We start from the raw sequence: 16898 nt of genomic DNA on the forward strand, positions 1-16898 counted from the left end.
AGCAGGGGCAGTGGTGGGATTCTGCTGGTTTAACAACCGGTTCGGTGATAGCAGGCTACATTCGTGTGTGCTTGCTTCACATGCACCTACGCCCAGTGACGTGCAGTGAGGTTTATGGCTGGTGAGGCTGGTGACATCATCAGGAAGGCGGGGAATGGGACCACGTGTGCATGAGGCTGAGGAAGCCACAGTCTTTTCCCTTTTCCCTTTTTTTTCTTTTCATGATGAGAGCGGTGAGGCTCTGCCTCCCCTACCTCCCCTGACCGCACATCCCTGCCTACGCCTGACTTATGCCTGTGCACAATTTTAACAAAACCTACCTTCCACGTTACTTCTGGGGAGTAACACAGCTGAGGTGCGGCAATCTGCTCTGCCACACAAATCAGCTGAGAGGATATAGGTAAGATCAGGACCACCTGATTGTTGGAGTGAACCGGTTTGCCTCCAGCTGATTGTCGGAGCTACCAGTTCTCCTTAACTGGTCCAAACCGGCTGAATCCTACCCCTGAGCAGGGGTGTCAAGCTCATGGCCTGTGGGCCAGATGCAACATGTGCAGGTCACTCCCACCAACCGGTTTAGCGGAGAGGGAAAAACGGCATGTCAGCACGAATTTGACACCCCTGATGCTATAGCAAAAGGATTCTTTCCTCTCTCCCTCACTCCATCTTCAGATTCACTGTATTGGGGAGAATTCTTCTTAACAAGGAAGGAGAATTCGACATGGCATGGTACCCACAGGTGCATATACATTCTAGCTATGAGAAAGAGGCTAAATTATATGGTTTTTATAAAGCAGCAGGGATTCGCATGGGTTTGGGCCAATTTGGTGAACCCCTAAATGCCACCGCGGCTGGCCACAACCACCCCACCTCATCCCTCCCAGGAGTCTCCACATGGCCATTCATCATGCCAAGTAAGTGCAGGACCCACGTGAAGACTCAGGATGGGAGGAAAATGGTCCTACCGGAGGTTCCAGAAGTCCGGAAACAGGCCTGTTTCCAGCCTCTGGAGGGACTCTGGAGCCTGGGGGAAGCAGTTTTCACCCTCCCAGAGGCTCAAAGAAAGCATCCGGAGCCTGAGAAGGGAAAAAATGCCCCCCCCTGCCGTGGTGCAGGAGGCCGACTAGGCCATGACCACCATGGCCGTGTCCACCCAGCAACAGGGCAGTGAATCCATTGCCGCAATTCTTGAAAGACACCCCTGTAAAGAAGCAACATAATTAGGTAATATATGAACAGGGGCAGAAGAAAGATTGATTTAAAATGCTGTATAACTACTGATTGGCTATTAAATTGGAAGATGAATAAGTGAAGGAGACAATGGTAGCATGGGCAAAAAAAAACAACCTTTGATTACGCAATAGAATTAGACAAATGGCAGAAGTTGTGGGATAGGAATGATAAATTAACAATGTCAACTTTTATATGAAGGGACATAAAAACAATTATAGTCATACGAAGATTGAGGTATGATGATAGTTATATATATGTATATAAATATATTTGATTTAAAATATATAACTTGATATGAATTGTAGGTGATGACTGTGGAAGGGATGCACGAAAGCTCTTTGTAACCAATTGACACACTTTTTACAATTTGTAATGGAAGATATTTTTGTGATGTTCATTGTGTTTCGTCTTTTTGTGTTTATTCAAATATATATATATATATATATATATATATATATATATATATATATATATATATATATATACACACACACACACACACACACACACACACACACACACACACACACACACACACACACACACACACACACACACACACACACACACACACACACACACACACACACACACATACATACATATATATATATATATATATATATATATATATATATATATATATATATATAAAAGAAAGAAAGTTAACAACCGGTTCTCCCAAATAGGTGCAAACTGGTTGAATCCCACCACTGGTGGAGATCCCTAGGCTTATGGTTCTAGGAAATTTAGATCTGTTCTCTCTAGTCCGAGGTTTCAGAGAGCATGGGAGTTCACAAGCCACCCTGGAAGCCATATACCTCATTCAAAGTATTCATGGCTGAATTGATGCATACAAAGCCCACTCTTTGAATCTGTCATTTGGCAACCATGACAGGAAGGAAGATAACATGATGGTGGTGGTGGTGGCAGTACTTCTGGGTGATAGGCATGAAAGCAGGCCTGTTAATAGCAATAGCACTTAGATTTATATACCGCTTTGCAGTGCTTTACAGCCCTCTCTAAGTGGTTTACAGAGTCAGCATTTTGCCTCCAACAATTTGGGTCCTCATTTTACCCACCTCGGAAGGATGGAAGGCTGAGTCAACCTTGAGCCTGGTGAGATTTGAACTGCCAAATTGCTGACAGCCTGCAGTCAGCAGAAGTAGCCTGTAGTACTGCACTCCAACCACTGAGCCACCGTGGCTCATAGCTTAGCCTAGCTTTAGCTGTTTTCTTGTCTCTCATTGTGAGTCTCCTGCTGCTTGCTGATGAAAGTGACAAATGAAGGTTATTATCATCATACATAGGAAGTGCAACAGCATCTTCTGAAATAATATTGCTGTATATTTTGCTATCATTGTGCACCTTTATTAATTACTCCCATGTTCTTCTCATGAGCTTCATCACTACCTGAGAAAAGTCTCGTTTAACAACAGTGCTGGAGAAAATATTTTCTTTGACCAGAATGGGCAGATTGCATCTGGCTTTGATATCATCAACTGGGTCATCTTCCCAAATCAATCCTTTCTTAGGGTGAAAGTTGGAAAAGTAAATCCATCAGCTCCACTTGAAAACCTTCTATCTCTATCAGCAGATAATATTGTCTGGCCTAACATTTTTAACCAGGTAACTTTTATTCTTTTTAAGGGATAGTTCTGTGATCATGCTGCAGTTGATGTTGGTGTAACATCTTTTAACAGTTGCACAAATTAATAAACCAAGTACATGAAAAACATTATTCTTGATGCACAGGATGTTGAAGAGGGTTCAAGAAGGAAGGGTACCTCAGTGTACAGATTAACAGAGTTGGAAGGCACCATGTAGGTCATCTAAGTCCAACCCTCTGCCCAAGCAGGAGACCTTACACCATTTCTGACAGATTGCAGTCCAGTCTCTTCTTGAAATCATCCAGTGTTGAAGCTCCCATAACCTTTGAAGGCAAGCCTTTCCATTAGTTGATTGTTCTCACTGTCAGAAAAAGTATCCTTATTCTCCCCGAATCTCTCCCTGATCAGCTTTCATCCACTGTTCCTTATCTGGTCCCCAGGTGCTTTGGAAAATAGCTTGACCCCCTCCTCTCTGTGGTAGCCCCTCAAATATAGGAATACTGCTATCATGTCTCCCCTGGTCCTTCTCTTCACTAGACTAGCCATGCCCAGTCCCTGTAACAGTTCTTCAAATGTTTTAGTCTCCAGTCCCCTAATCATCCTGGTTGCTCTTCTCTGCACTTTTTCTAGAGTCTCAACATCTTTTTTTATAGTGTGGACCAAAACTGGATGCAGCATTCTAGGTGTGGTCTTATTAGGGCTTTATAGAGTGGTATTAGTATCTCACTTGATCTTGATTGTATCCCTCTGTTAATGCAATTTAGGATAGCATTAATTGCACTTCTGAACTTCTAAACTAACTGGTCCAATTTTTTTGATGTCTATCAGATAAATAGGATATTTTTCCATTAACATGGTTTATTGTATGAGAAGGATATTTTAAGAAATAAGCCAAACCTTGTATTCCAGAACAGAATGTTTGATATCTCTAATCAAAAAAAGGAAAGAAACTATTCCTCTACCATGATAATTTCTTAGATTCTTAATGTTTAAATTCTAAATTAATTGCATTTTCATTTACAATAGACACAACCTCTTTCTCTGTGTAATGATTATTGCTCCTTGGGGTACAGCAAGATCAAAATAGAAGGGAAGCAATTTTGTTGTTACAAATGCCTCCGTTGCCCAGAAGGGAAAATTGCCAACCAGACAGGTAAGAGATTCTATTCAAGAAGAATTGGTGTCTGTTAACTCTGAAGGTCAATAAATTCAAAGCATTGATCAGGATTTTGATGTGGGGGCATTTATTCCTGCTGATGCTGAGAAGAATGATTGTAACCACAAAAACCAAGGTATTGTTCCAAATGTGGCCCCAACTCGCACACAGCAATCTTAACTTTAACTTTAACTTTTGTTTGATTTCTAGACCGCCCCTCTCCCAGAAGGGACTCGGGGCGGTGTACAGTCATATTAAAAACAATAAATATACATAATATAAATATAAATAAATATAGGTGTGGCTGGAGGAGGTAGCAGTAGTTTACTGTACAATAGTTAAAGTTAGATTTAAAATTTAAGAATTTAAAAATTTTAAAATACATAAAAATACATTAAAACACCCCTAAAAACTATCCCAGGATAAAAATATTTGCCAGGAGGTATAAATGGGACTATAAATGGGCCAGGCCAGCTAGTTGGAACAGGTGGGTCTTAAGTTTCTGTCGGAAGGAGCGGAGGTCGGTATGGCAACTGAACTAGTTTTTATTTCAGAACCACTATAGTGTCATCTAATTTTTTCCAGGATTAGGGTTAGGATGGTTGGATTGTAAAGCATGGAAGGATGACATTAGTTTTGTTGAACAAATTCACCATTCTTCTCTTATTTTCTCTTCTATACTTCCTTTATTCATTTCACATTTAATACAATAATACAATAATACAATAGTAGAGTTGGAAGGGACCTTGGAGGTCTTCTAGTCCAACCCCCTGCCTAGGCAGGAAACCCTATACCGTTTCAGACAAATAGCTATCCAACATCTTCTTAAAGACTTCCAGTGTTGGGGCATTCACAACTTCTGGAGGCAAGCTGTTCCACTGATTAATTGTTCTCACTGTCAGGAAATTTCTCCTCAGTTCTAAGTTGCTTCTCTCCTTGATTAGTTTCCACCCATTGCTTCTTGTTCTACCCTCAGGTGCTTTGGAGAATAGTTTGACTCCCTCTTCTTTGTGGCAACCTCTGAGATATTGGAATAATGCTATCATGTCTCCCCTAGTTCTTCTTTCTCTTAAGCTAAACATACCCAGTTCCTGCAACCGTTCTTCATATGTTTTAGTCTCCAGTCCCCTAATCATCTTTGTTGCTCTTCTCTGCACTCTTTCTAGAGTCTCCACATCTTTTTCACATCGTGGCGACCAGAACTGAATGCAGTATTCCAAGTGTGGCCTTACCAAGGCATTATAAAGTGGTATTAACACTTCACGTGATCTTGATTCTATCCCTCTGTTGATGCAGCCTAGAACTGTGTTGGCTTTTTTGGCAGCTGCTGCACACTGCTGGCTCATATTTAAATGATTGTCCACTAGGACTCCAAGATCCCTTTCACAGTTACTACTACTGAGTAAGGTATCACCTATACTGTACCTGTGCATTCTGTTTTTGTTGCCTAAATGTAGAACCTTACTCTTTTCACCATTGAATTTCATTTTATTAGATAGTGCCCAATGTTCAAGTTTGTCAAGATCCTTCTGTATCTTAAGCCTATCTTCTGGAGTGTTGGCTATTCCTGCCAGCTTGGTATCATCTGCAAATTTGATGAGTTCCCCATTTATTCCCTCATCCAAATCATTGATGAAGATGTTGAAGAGTACTGGGCCTAAAACAGAGCCTTGGGGTACTCCACTGCATACTTCCCTCCATGTAGATGCAGTTCCATTGAGAACTACACGTTGAGTGCGGTTGGTCAGCCAGTTACCAATCCATCTGGTGGTGATGCTGTCTAACCCACATTCTTCTACTTTATCTAGTAGTAGGTTATGGTCTACCTTATCAAAAGCCTTACTGAAGTCCAAGTAAACTATATCAACGGCATTCCTCTGGTCCACTAATTTTGTCACATTATCAAAGAATGCAATAAGATTAGTCTGGCATGATCTGTTTTTGACAAATCCATGTTGGCTTTTGGCTATTACTTTGTTTGCTTCTAGGTGTTCGCAAATTCGTTGCTTGATTATTTTTTCCAGAATCTTTCCTGGTATTGAGGTTAGGCTGATAGGTCTGTAGTTTCCTGGATCTAATTTTTTCCCTTTTTTGAAGATGGGAACCACATCAGCTCTTTTCCAGTCCTCTGGTAGTTCCCCGGTGTTCCAGGATCTCTGAAAGATATAATTCAGTGGTTCTGAGATCTCGTCTGCTAGTTCCTTCAGAACTCTGGGGTGTAATCCATCCGGTCCTGGTGATTTGAACTCATCTAGGGTAGACAGGTGCTCACTTACCATTTTCTTCCCTATTTCAATTTGTGTTCCTAATTTTGTGGTGCTGCTTTTGATAGGTTGGACTGTTTTATCCCTTTGTGTAAAGACAGATGCAAAACATGAGTTAAATAGTTCTGCTTTCTCCCTGTTGCTTGTCACCTTCTTGCCACTTTCTCCTAGCAATGGACCAATTGTTTCCTTAACTTTTTTCTTGTTTTTAACATGTTGGAAGAAGCTTTTTTTGTTAATTTTTACTTTTGTGGCAAGCCTTTCTTCATTGTGAGCCTTAGCTTTCCTCACTTCATCTTTACAGGCTCGGGCTATTTGCTGATATTCTGCCTTAGTTATGTCCCCCTCCTTCCACTTTTTATACTTACTTTTTTTGTCTTTCAGTTTGTCAGATAGTTGTTTATGCAGCCATGCTGGTTTCTTTTGGGAGCTGTTGTTTTTCTTCTTCATTGGTATTGTGTTAGACTGGGCTTTTCTAATCTCATTTTTCAAAATTTCCCAAGCTTCTTGAGTTGTTTTCCCCTCGAGGATTCTCATCCATGGAATTTTTCCCAAGCTCTCTCTAAGTTTATTGAAATTAGCTTTCTTAAAGTCCAAGACTCTAGTTTGACTTTGTTCTACTACTTGTGTTTGGATAATGTTGAATTCCAATATTGCATGGTCACTTGCCCCCAGGGTTCCTATGGCTTCAACACCTTCTATCATTTCCTCTCTGTTAGTGAGAATTAAGTCCAGTATGGCTGATCCCCTTGTTTCCTTCTCTACTTTTTGGAAAACAAAGTTGTCTGCTAGGTTTGTTAGGAACCTGTTGGATCTTCCACTTGGTGCAGAGTTTGTTTCCCAGTTGATGTCAGGGTAGTTAAAATCTCCCATTACTATTGTGGTGTGCTTCCTACATACCTTAGTTAGCTGACTAGCAAAAAGTTCGTCTTCTTCCTCTGCTTGGTTGGGTGGCCTGTAGTATAGACCTATGGCAATGTCATTTCCCCCACAACCTTTAATATTGACCCAAATGCATTCAAGATAGTTCTCATTATTGTTGTGCTCTATTTCTGTAGAGACGTAGTTATTTCTTATATATAGTGCAACTCCACCTCCTCTTTTATTTGGTCTATTTCTTTTAAATAATTTAAATCCTTCTAGCTGTATGTTCCATTTGTCAGTTTCATCCCACCAAGTTTCTGTAATGGCAATAATATCATATCTGCCCTCTTTTACTTGAATTTCTAATTCTCCCTGTTTATTCCTCATACTCTGTGCATTGGTATATAGACATTTGAGTCCATTTTGATTGACCCTGTGTTTACTGTCTACATAACCTGTGTTATGCCTGACTGCCCCTATTTTCTTGCCACTTGTGTGATTCATGCACATGGTATGACAATCACTATTACATGCTTGGTTTTGCTTGACAGCAGGAGTGATAATCTTACCCACACACACATCTATGTTACATGCATTTATAACCCTATGAATTTTAGTTTGCTGGGGACAAAGATGTTCTGTATCTATTAATTCTCTGTCCCCGCTCTTCAGTTTAAATGTTTATCAAGAAAATCTGTGAATTTAATGCCAAGTAACTCAGTTCCTTTCTTGGATGGGTGCAACCCATCTCTTTTGTACAGTTTTTCATTGGACCAGCTACAGGCTTCATGACTAATAAAACCAAAGCCTTCCCTTTTACACCACTCCTTTAGCCAAACATTAAACTCTGCTACACGCTGGCCCTTCCCTTTTTGTTCCTTATATACAGGTAAAACCTCTGAAAAGATAAGCCTACAACTATACTATTAAGTTCATACCCCAAGTTCTGGAAATCATTCTGCACAGAAAGTACATCTTTCTGGGATAGATCATTAGTGCCAAGATGTATAATAGCATCAACGTCACAGTCCTTACTTGCATTCTTGACTATCTTAAGAATACGCCTCTTGTCTCTGCTGGCAGTAGCACCTGGCAGACACCTGACCTCTTTTAAAACCTCCTTATCCTCTCCTAAATTAACATCTCTTATGATTGAATCACCAACCAGAAGGTGACTTCTCTTTTTACATACCTTGATCTTCTTCTGCGACTGATGTGTGATACCTGGTTCCCCTTTTCGCCTTTCCGAAGAAAGTTCTTCGTTTTGGACCACGATCCCCTGCTTATTTGAGTCATCATGATCACAACTGCTTTGACCTATCTCTTTAGTGTCCCCATTAAGGTCAGCAAGGGCACTATATCTGTTTTGCTGGGTCACAGCAAAAGCTTTGGGTTTATGGTTCACAGCTCTCAACCTGCCAGATCCCACAGTTGTCCAGACAGCTCTTCTCCTGCAAGATCTTTGTGGTAGAGGGGGCTGATAGTGTGGCTTCACCATAGAGTGGAATGGCTGATGTAGACACCTAGTTTCTGCTTGGAGAGCACAGATTACAGATTCTAGATAGGTAATCTGCCTATGTAGACTCGTAATTTGTTTACAAAGGGGACAGTATCCAAATTTGAAAAGAGTACTGCGAAAGACAGGTGCAAAACAGCTATTACATTGAACTAAGCCAGTCATTTTGAAATAAATAAAATCACAATCTCAAACACACCAATCCAGAATGTATTATTGCTATTTTGGTTTATAGATATATGATTCGCGCGCCGTTAGGCGCGCGGGCCCCCACCTCAGTGTCTTTGTCTTGTGACTCACTCCCTCCTTCTCTCCAGCAGCTCCAATCCTAGCTTCAGGAAGGTTCAAATGATATGGAGTTTAAGGGCCCCCACCTCAGTGTCTTTGTCTTGTGACTCCCTCCCTCCTTCTCTCCAGCAGCTCCAATCCTAGCTTCAGGAAGGTTCAAATGATACATTTATTCTGTTTTTGTGTGAGAGTCAGCAATGACAAAGCAGAACAAAATATATAAATAGTAAATGATAAGTGAAGAATACCAAACACCATTGATATAGTCAGATTTCTCTTCAGTCACCATGAGTCTCACAGTCAGTGCCATCTTGATCAGGGGTGTCAAACTCGATTTTAATGAGGGCTGCATCAGAGTTGTGTTTCACCTTGCAAGGCCAGGTGGGCATGGCTGCGGTGGGTGTGGCCAGCTTGACACCACTTCTGTTGGGGGTGCCTGTGTGCTCTGCCAACGAAAATGGTATCCCGAGCTATGTTTTTGGCTCCGGCAGCCCTCCTGCAGCTCTCCCAAGGCCATATTCAGCTCTCCCAAACTCCATTTTTGCTGACAAAGCCACTGCGGGCCTTGAATTTGACACCCCGATCTAGATGGACCTAAAAACATGTCCATTCTAGACATTTATGTATACAAAGGACTAGCAACATGGAAGTAATCTCTGTGTTTAGGCCTTCCATCTAAGGAACTCTAAGCCAGCTCTTCATTGGATGCCACATCCCAGAAGGAGCATGGGATTCAGTCCTTGTTAACTCCTGGTTAGCCTACCATGATTTCTTTCAAAGGAAGCGATAATACAATCTATGTAGCTCAGGTTTCAACTGTGAAGTCATTGGTGCTAAGCTTAGTTGTTTGCTTGCAGATATTTCATAACACGATAGGTAACATCATCAGAGCTAGTAGTGTGGGGTTTGCTCCCTGTTTATATACATTAGTTTGGCCCACCAGTGTTGGGCGAGTTTGGTTTTCTCCTTAGTTGTTCTTTGATTGGATTATCATTTTCTGCTGACTTGTTTGGTGTTAATTCCTGCTTATCTGTATATTGGTTGATGAATGGGATGTGTTCTGCTCTTTTTGTTTCCTTCCTAACTTTTTTATTGTCTCTTTTAAATGCTGTATCAGTCTAGTTTATCTCTATTGTCCTGATAGGTAGGGCACCACGAGCTCCATAGTAATAAAACAATAATTTACTAAATATAAATTCATAAATATTGCCATAATAATCCCTATCAATATCTTATTGCACAATGAGCGTAGAATACAGAAAACTTTTTCCAATTTAGGACTCTGTAAGAGGAAGGGTATTCTGTTTTTTCTGCTTCTTTCCCCCTCCTATTTTAAAAGGAGAAGGAAGAGTTGGAGGCATTCTTTTTATAGTGCCCTTTTGAGAAATATGCATTGGTTTCAGATTTCAGCTAATTGCCTTTGATTCATGCCTTTTTTTTTACAGTGGCATGTACTTTTAAAACAAGATAAACATATTATTGTACCTTTTTATTTTATTTATACATTTTTTTCTTTTACACACGTAAGTGGTTTGTGAACAGTGCATTTTCTGGGTCAGTTTGCTTACACATAGTAAAACTTATCCAATTTCTAATCTCAAACCTCTATTATCAAGCCATTGGTAAAACAAGTCCCACGTTAAAAAAACTGTCAAGTTACAAGACCCTTGCACCCCTAACCCTTTAGGAAAAAAACCCAGGGGTGTTCAAACTTGACAGCTTTAAGACTTGTGGACTTCAACTCCCAGAATTCCTCCTCTCACTCTTCATCTTGATGATGTACAGATGGGCAGGGGGAGGGAGCTGGAACCGGTTCTAAACGGCACTGTAGATTCGTGAAACTTCTTCTATAGAAGAGGTAAGAACTGGCAGGAACCCAACCCTGCCTCCAGCCCTCCAGAAGGCCAAAAATCAGGTAGCCAGTGCACACATGTGTGCTGGAGCTGAGGGCTGCTGTGCTGGCACATATGGCTCTGAGTGCAACATGTGGCACACATGCCATAGGTTCACCATGCCGGCTCTAAAGCCATAGTGTGAGTTGGAACTTCAGTTCAATTTCAAATGTACAAATGGAATGCAACGATATATGAGTGATTTTCAAGGATTTGTTTTCAGATAAATCAGATTTAAAACTCTCCTGGCCAAAACTCCAAATACTGTAAATTGGATTTTAAATTCCCAGACTCATTGGTGAATGTCTAGAAAATTCAGGCACTGAAATACAATACTTTTGAAAGTTGCAGATGACAGAATTAACCTGACAGCATTGTTTCCTCTTCCAGGTTTAGAGGACTGTTTCCCATGTCCCGAAGAAAACTACCCTAACAAGAACCAGACTCTGTGCATTAAGAAACATAGAACGTTCTTATCTTACAAAGAACCCTTGGGAACCACTTTAACCAGTATCGCTTTCTTCTTTTCTTTCATCTCAGTTGTGGTGCTGGGAATCTTCGTTAAACACAAGGACACTCCCATTGTCAAAGCCAACAACAGGAACCTCACCTACGTTCTCCTCATTGCTCTCCTGCTCTCTTTCCTTTGCACTTTGCTCTTCATTGGGAAACCTGACCAAGTGAAATGTCTCTTGAGACAAACTGCTTTTGGCATCATCTTCTCTGTAGCTCTTTCTTGTATATTGGGGAAAACAATCATAGTGGTCCTTGCTTTCATGGCCACCAAGCCAGGTACCAAAACCAGGAAATGGGTTGGAAAAAGGCTGGCTTATACTATTGTCTGGTCTTTCTCCTTGGTCCAAGTCACAGTTTGTAGTGTGTGGCTGGCAACTTCTCCCCCATTCCCAGATTCTGACATCCACTCGATGACTGAAGAAATTGTCCTAGAATGTAATGAAGGTTCAGCCATCATGTTTTACACTACCCTTGGTTTTCTGGGGTTCTTGACTGCTATCAGTTTCATGGTGGCTTTCTTTGCTAGGAAACTACCTGACAGTTTTAATGAAGCCAAATTTATCACTTTCAGCATGCTGGTCTTTTGTAGTGTCTGGATGTCATTTGTTCCAACCTATCTGAGCACCAAGGGGAAGTACACGGTGGCTGTAGAAATCTTCTCCATTTTGGCTTCTGCAGCAGGATTACTGGGCTGTATCTTTTCCCCCAAATGCTACATTATTGTTTTGAGGCCTGAATTAAACAAAAAAGACCAATTAACCAAGAAACAAAAGTAAAACTATTTTTCTCTGAGTTTTATAAAATGCTGCACTTGCGTCTATGAGACTAAAGATAGTCGGTTATCTATTTTTTTTTAACTTTTAAATTTTCTTCTTTCTGTTTTTTGTCCAACTCTTTTCTTTTTTATTTGTATCATTGGTATCTTCATGGCTGGGCTTATAAATCTTCTTCCTCTTCTGAATGTTGCCTTAATCTGATAGAAATGGCTTGAATAACTTTTCCCTCAGGCCAGTCTGAGGAGAGGAAATAAATGCCTCTCCCTCCCCAGTTTTCTCAGCTGATGCCTCTTTTCTAATTTCCTCCCCTCAACAAGACAGTCTGTGTTTCAGTTTGTCTTTTTAGTTTCAATTTTAGGCTTTGGCTTTGTTTATTCAGCCTCTTTTTTCATAAGGAATGAGAGCTGCCAAACTGCCATCTTGACTTTTATCCTCCTTCTCACCTTCTGCCTGATGATGTCATTTGATGGACAACTACTGCTGATTGGCAGGTAGTGTGTCCTGACAATGGGGGAAGGCCAAGAAGAAAAGAAGGATGAAGGAGCACAAGTGCTTTTCATCTATCAGATCATCTATCCTTTCACACTGTCGTATTAAAGTTTAGTCTAATATTCAAATATCTTATTTGGTAAGAACTTTGAAAATCTGTTTTAGATTTTTGATAATATGTGTTTTTGATAACAACCTATCATTTGATAAGATAAAATGATAAAAAAGTGTGGGTTAGACAGCATGCTCACCATATGGATTTATAACTGGCTGACCAATATAATAGATAATAAAGATAATTTTAAAAACATATGCAAACAACTAAAAGCAAATAAAATTATAAGTAGTAGTCAGCATTGGTTTATTAAAAACAGGCCAAACCAATCTTATTTCATTCTTTGATAAAGTAGACTAAATTAGTAGACCAGAGAAATGCCGTGGACAGAGTATACTTAGATTTCAGTAAGACATTTGACAAAGTAGACCACAAACTACTTCTTGGTAAGCTAGAAAAAATGGAATAGACAACAGCCAGATGGATTTGTAGCTGGCTGAGAAACTGTACTCAATGAGTAGTCCTTAATGGTACTGCAGCTACATGAAGGGAAGTATGCAATGGGTTATCACAAGGCTTTGTCTTAGGCCCAGTACTCTTAAATATCTTCATCAATGATTTAGACATGGGGATAGAAGGGGAACATCACATTTGCAGATGATATTAAGTTGGCAGAAATAGTCAATACTCCAGAAAATAGGTTCAAGATAGAGAAGGATCTTGACAGACTGGAAGACAAACTGGGCCCTATCTAACAAAATGAAATTCAATGGTGAAAAAAAGTTCTATATTTCGGCAAGAAAAAAACAAATGCATAAGTATAGAATAGGTGGTACCTGGTTCAATAGTAGTAATTGCAAGAACCCTAGTGTACAATCACTTAAATATGAACCAGTAATATGCTGCAAAAGCCAATAAAGCCAACACAGCTGCATTAACAGAGGGATAAAATTAAGATCATGTGAAGCTTTAATATCACTTTATAATGCCTTGGTAAAACCACACTAGGAATATTGTATTCAATTTGTGTTGGCACAATATGAAAAAATGCTGAGACTCTAGAAAATGTGCAGAAAAAACAAGATAATTAGGAGCTTTTGAGGGAAGGGTGATTCATGTAATCAATCTGCAGATTTTGTGTTATCCACCACTGGCTTACTCATCCAAGACACTTTAACATGAGTTCTGTGTATGTCACAATAATACATGTTACACAGTACTTGAGGAAAACAAACATTTATTATTGTTTCAATTTTCATCATGAAAATCACCAGGAATGGAATGGGAAATTGTTTTCTATTGTCACATATGTATATAGAAAATACTGCAAATATCCCAAGTAAAACATAAGTAAATCTTTGGGTTTAATCCAAGTATGGCTACTCAGGTCTTAATTCATGTTAAACCAGCTGACTATTATCATTTCTTTCCTAAACCCAGAAAAATATAAATGTTGGGATTGTTTATATCACATAGAATAAAATTTATTCTTGAAATATATGACTTTTCCATTGGACATTTCAACTACTTTCTCCCTGCCCCACCAGTTTTTTATTTTTTTTATTTTTTATAAATATATCAAATCAATGCGTGAACAGTGTGTCACCTGGGTGTCATATATTCTGATGCAAATGAAATTAATAAAGTTAATCATAATTATTACATTCAATCAACTTATATATTTCTAATAATGATACACATTTATCTATCATTATTCAATTATTCCATGTTTTCTCTTGTTATTACTTTTATTTTATTATATAAAGGTATATACACTAATATCCCCCCTTCTCTTATATCTATCACTAATACTAGCTTTTAATGATGTCACCCTTTATTAAAAGATTTTTCCTTTCTATCCTAGCTAACTTCTAATCATATCACTTACCTCAAAAAAAGAAAGAAAGAAAGAGAGGGAAAAGGAAAAGCAAATCAGACCAACAAAAAAGAGAAATCATCTATCCATCATCTCTTGCCCGCTTCAATACTTTAATTGCTACAGGTTTTTTGACTTGCCTCCCAGATTCCTCTCTTGAATCTTTATCTCTGTCTGCATCTGCTTCTTGGTTGTTTAATCTAGGTATTTCTCCCCCCTCTACCCTCTTCCATGGCCTAGTTTTCAAGATTTCTGCCCAGACCCCTGATATTTCAACTACTTTCTTAAAAGGCTGGCCAAATGGAATATTTCTAGATTGTTATGAATTCAAATGGATTCTGCAATTATTGTTTAGGGCAGGGGATTTTATCTATTTTTTCTTCTTTTAGAAGTTATTATCTAACTGAAAATGACATCTTTGAATCTAGTAAAAAATAAATAAAGGCTTGAAAAGAAATCTGATAACATTTTTTTGGTTCAAAGCAATTGTGCTGTTAGCGGAAGAGTAAGGTAGTGGCAGATATAAACAGAAAATGTGAGAGTAGGATTGAAAAACACTTGAGGGGATGTGATCCGAGTTTGACATTTTTATCCACTTCCAGGACACTAGTTGAAATCAAACCTGATGTAACTTATTCTGTATTATTTCTTTTTGTCTTCGCTTTGCACATGTTACTACTTTTAACAGATGAGAGATGTTCTGATAATCTACAGTAGTTCTTTTGGGACTAGGTTAAATACAGATAGGATTAGGAAATTATCTGTCATATCCTATTTTCCTATCCTGCCACATCCTAGCCTTTTACTCTCCTATCATTATCAGATTCTCTTCTGAGTTATCAGGGGAATTCTAGTTGCTACTGGAAAAAGCTACCAAGACTAAATGACACAAAGAATCTTCCCTTGAAGATCTCTTGAAGAGCTGCTACAGCAGAAAGTCAGAAAGCCCAATTTTCATCAGATCTTTTCCTGATACTTTATGCTCAGAGGGAAGCTGCTTGGGGACATTTAAATAACAGATAGCAAGAGATAAGCAGATTGTTTCCTGGTGTGATGATTAAGATTCTACTGTTGGTACTCTTGCAGTCACAGATAATGTACAATTTGGCTCTTCGTCGTGTCTGGTCAGTGAACCTCTTCCCATTCCCAGATATTTAAAGGCAGGACAGCTGAACCTAGGTGTCATAACCTTCCAAATCTATATGATTTCTGAACCATTCTCCTTTGAAATCCCTCCCTCACATGAAAACCCTGGATTCCCTTTGTAAGACATTTTAATTTGTTATATTTGTTAAATGAACTGCTCTTGCTGTGAATATCCTGACTCTGTAGGTTGTCTGGTTGTTGAACTTTAATCAATGCATGACCTGGACCACATTTATTACTAGGGGGCTGCCACAGAGAAGAGGGAGTCAACTTATTCTCCAAAGCACCTGAACGTAGGACAAGAAGGAATAGAAAGAAACTAATCAAGGAGAGAACAAAACTAGAACCAAGAAGAAATTCTCTGATAATTTGAACATTCAATCAGTGGAATGACTTGTCTCCAGAAGTTGTGGGTGCTCCAACATTTGAGGTTTTTAAGAAATGGACAACCATTTGTATGAAATGGTATAGGTTTTCTCCTTGAGCAGGGGATTTAATGAGAAGAACTCCAAAGTCCCGTCCGTTATTCTATTGTTTTTTTTTTTATTAATGTGATATTGTTGTGCTGGAAATGTAGGTTCCAAAATTTCTACATGCATTATCTATAAAATTGATGTCATCTAAAGACTATTTGACTTTACAGGATTTGACTTTACTACTTTTCATTTGTCAAGGTTGCTAATCTTATACTTTAAATTTCCCTTAATTTTCTAATATTCTTTTACAATCAATCAATTAATCAATCCTACAATTCTGGCAAGTTAAATGTGAAGAAATTTAATATGGTCTAAAGTTTCCAAAACTACAGTCTATTTTCTCAGATTCTTCTGAGAAAAAGGAATTTACTTTCCAAATGAAATCATATCTAAGGAGCATGAACTGTATGCGTCATAGTTTATATGTAAGATCTGGATAGTTTTCCTACTTCCAAGAATTCATTTTGAGATGATAAGCAAAAATAGGTCTTTTCTGCCATTTGAGGTCAGGCTAAAAAAAAAGGTGTCACATTAGTTCGCTTCCAGCTTTAAAATGTCATTGGAAAGCAATGTATGTTTCCTTCTGACAGACAATAGTGAGTTAATATCATCATCTTACAGATAGTTGACACAAAACTATCAGCATATTCTGGCTTTGGAATTTGCTTTGAAGGAAATCAATGAAAACCCTCACCACCTACCCAACATCACCTTTAGCTTCCATGTTTACAACAGCAACTT

At 39.1% G+C, this 16898-nt stretch overlaps 1 protein-coding gene and 1 long non-coding RNA gene across 2 annotated transcripts in view; both read left to right on the forward strand.

The window, feature by feature from the left end:
• The window catches only part of LOC309381923, a 317431-nt gene that overhangs the window by 124329 nt on the left and 176204 nt on the right, over positions 1-16898 (forward strand). The gene's annotated exons all lie outside the window — the stretch shown is intronic.
• The window catches only part of LOC309381718 (vomeronasal type-2 receptor 26-like), a gene marked incomplete at both ends in the record, with an annotated part of 32710 nt that overhangs the window by 8472 nt on the left and 7340 nt on the right, over positions 1-16898 (forward strand). Inside the window, 2 exons of the mRNA XM_081933003.1 lie at positions 3870-3996; positions 11214-12111. Of these exons, the coding sequence (XP_081789129.1) occupies positions 3870-3996; positions 11214-12111 (1025 nt within the window). The remainder of the gene's footprint in view (positions 1-3869; positions 3997-11213; positions 12112-16898) is intronic.

The sequence above is a fragment of the Natrix helvetica genome (genome assembly GCF_964273705.1).
Source record: "Natrix helvetica genome assembly, chromosome: Z".
NCBI lineage: Eukaryota > Metazoa > Chordata > Lepidosauria > Squamata > Natricidae > Natrix > Natrix helvetica.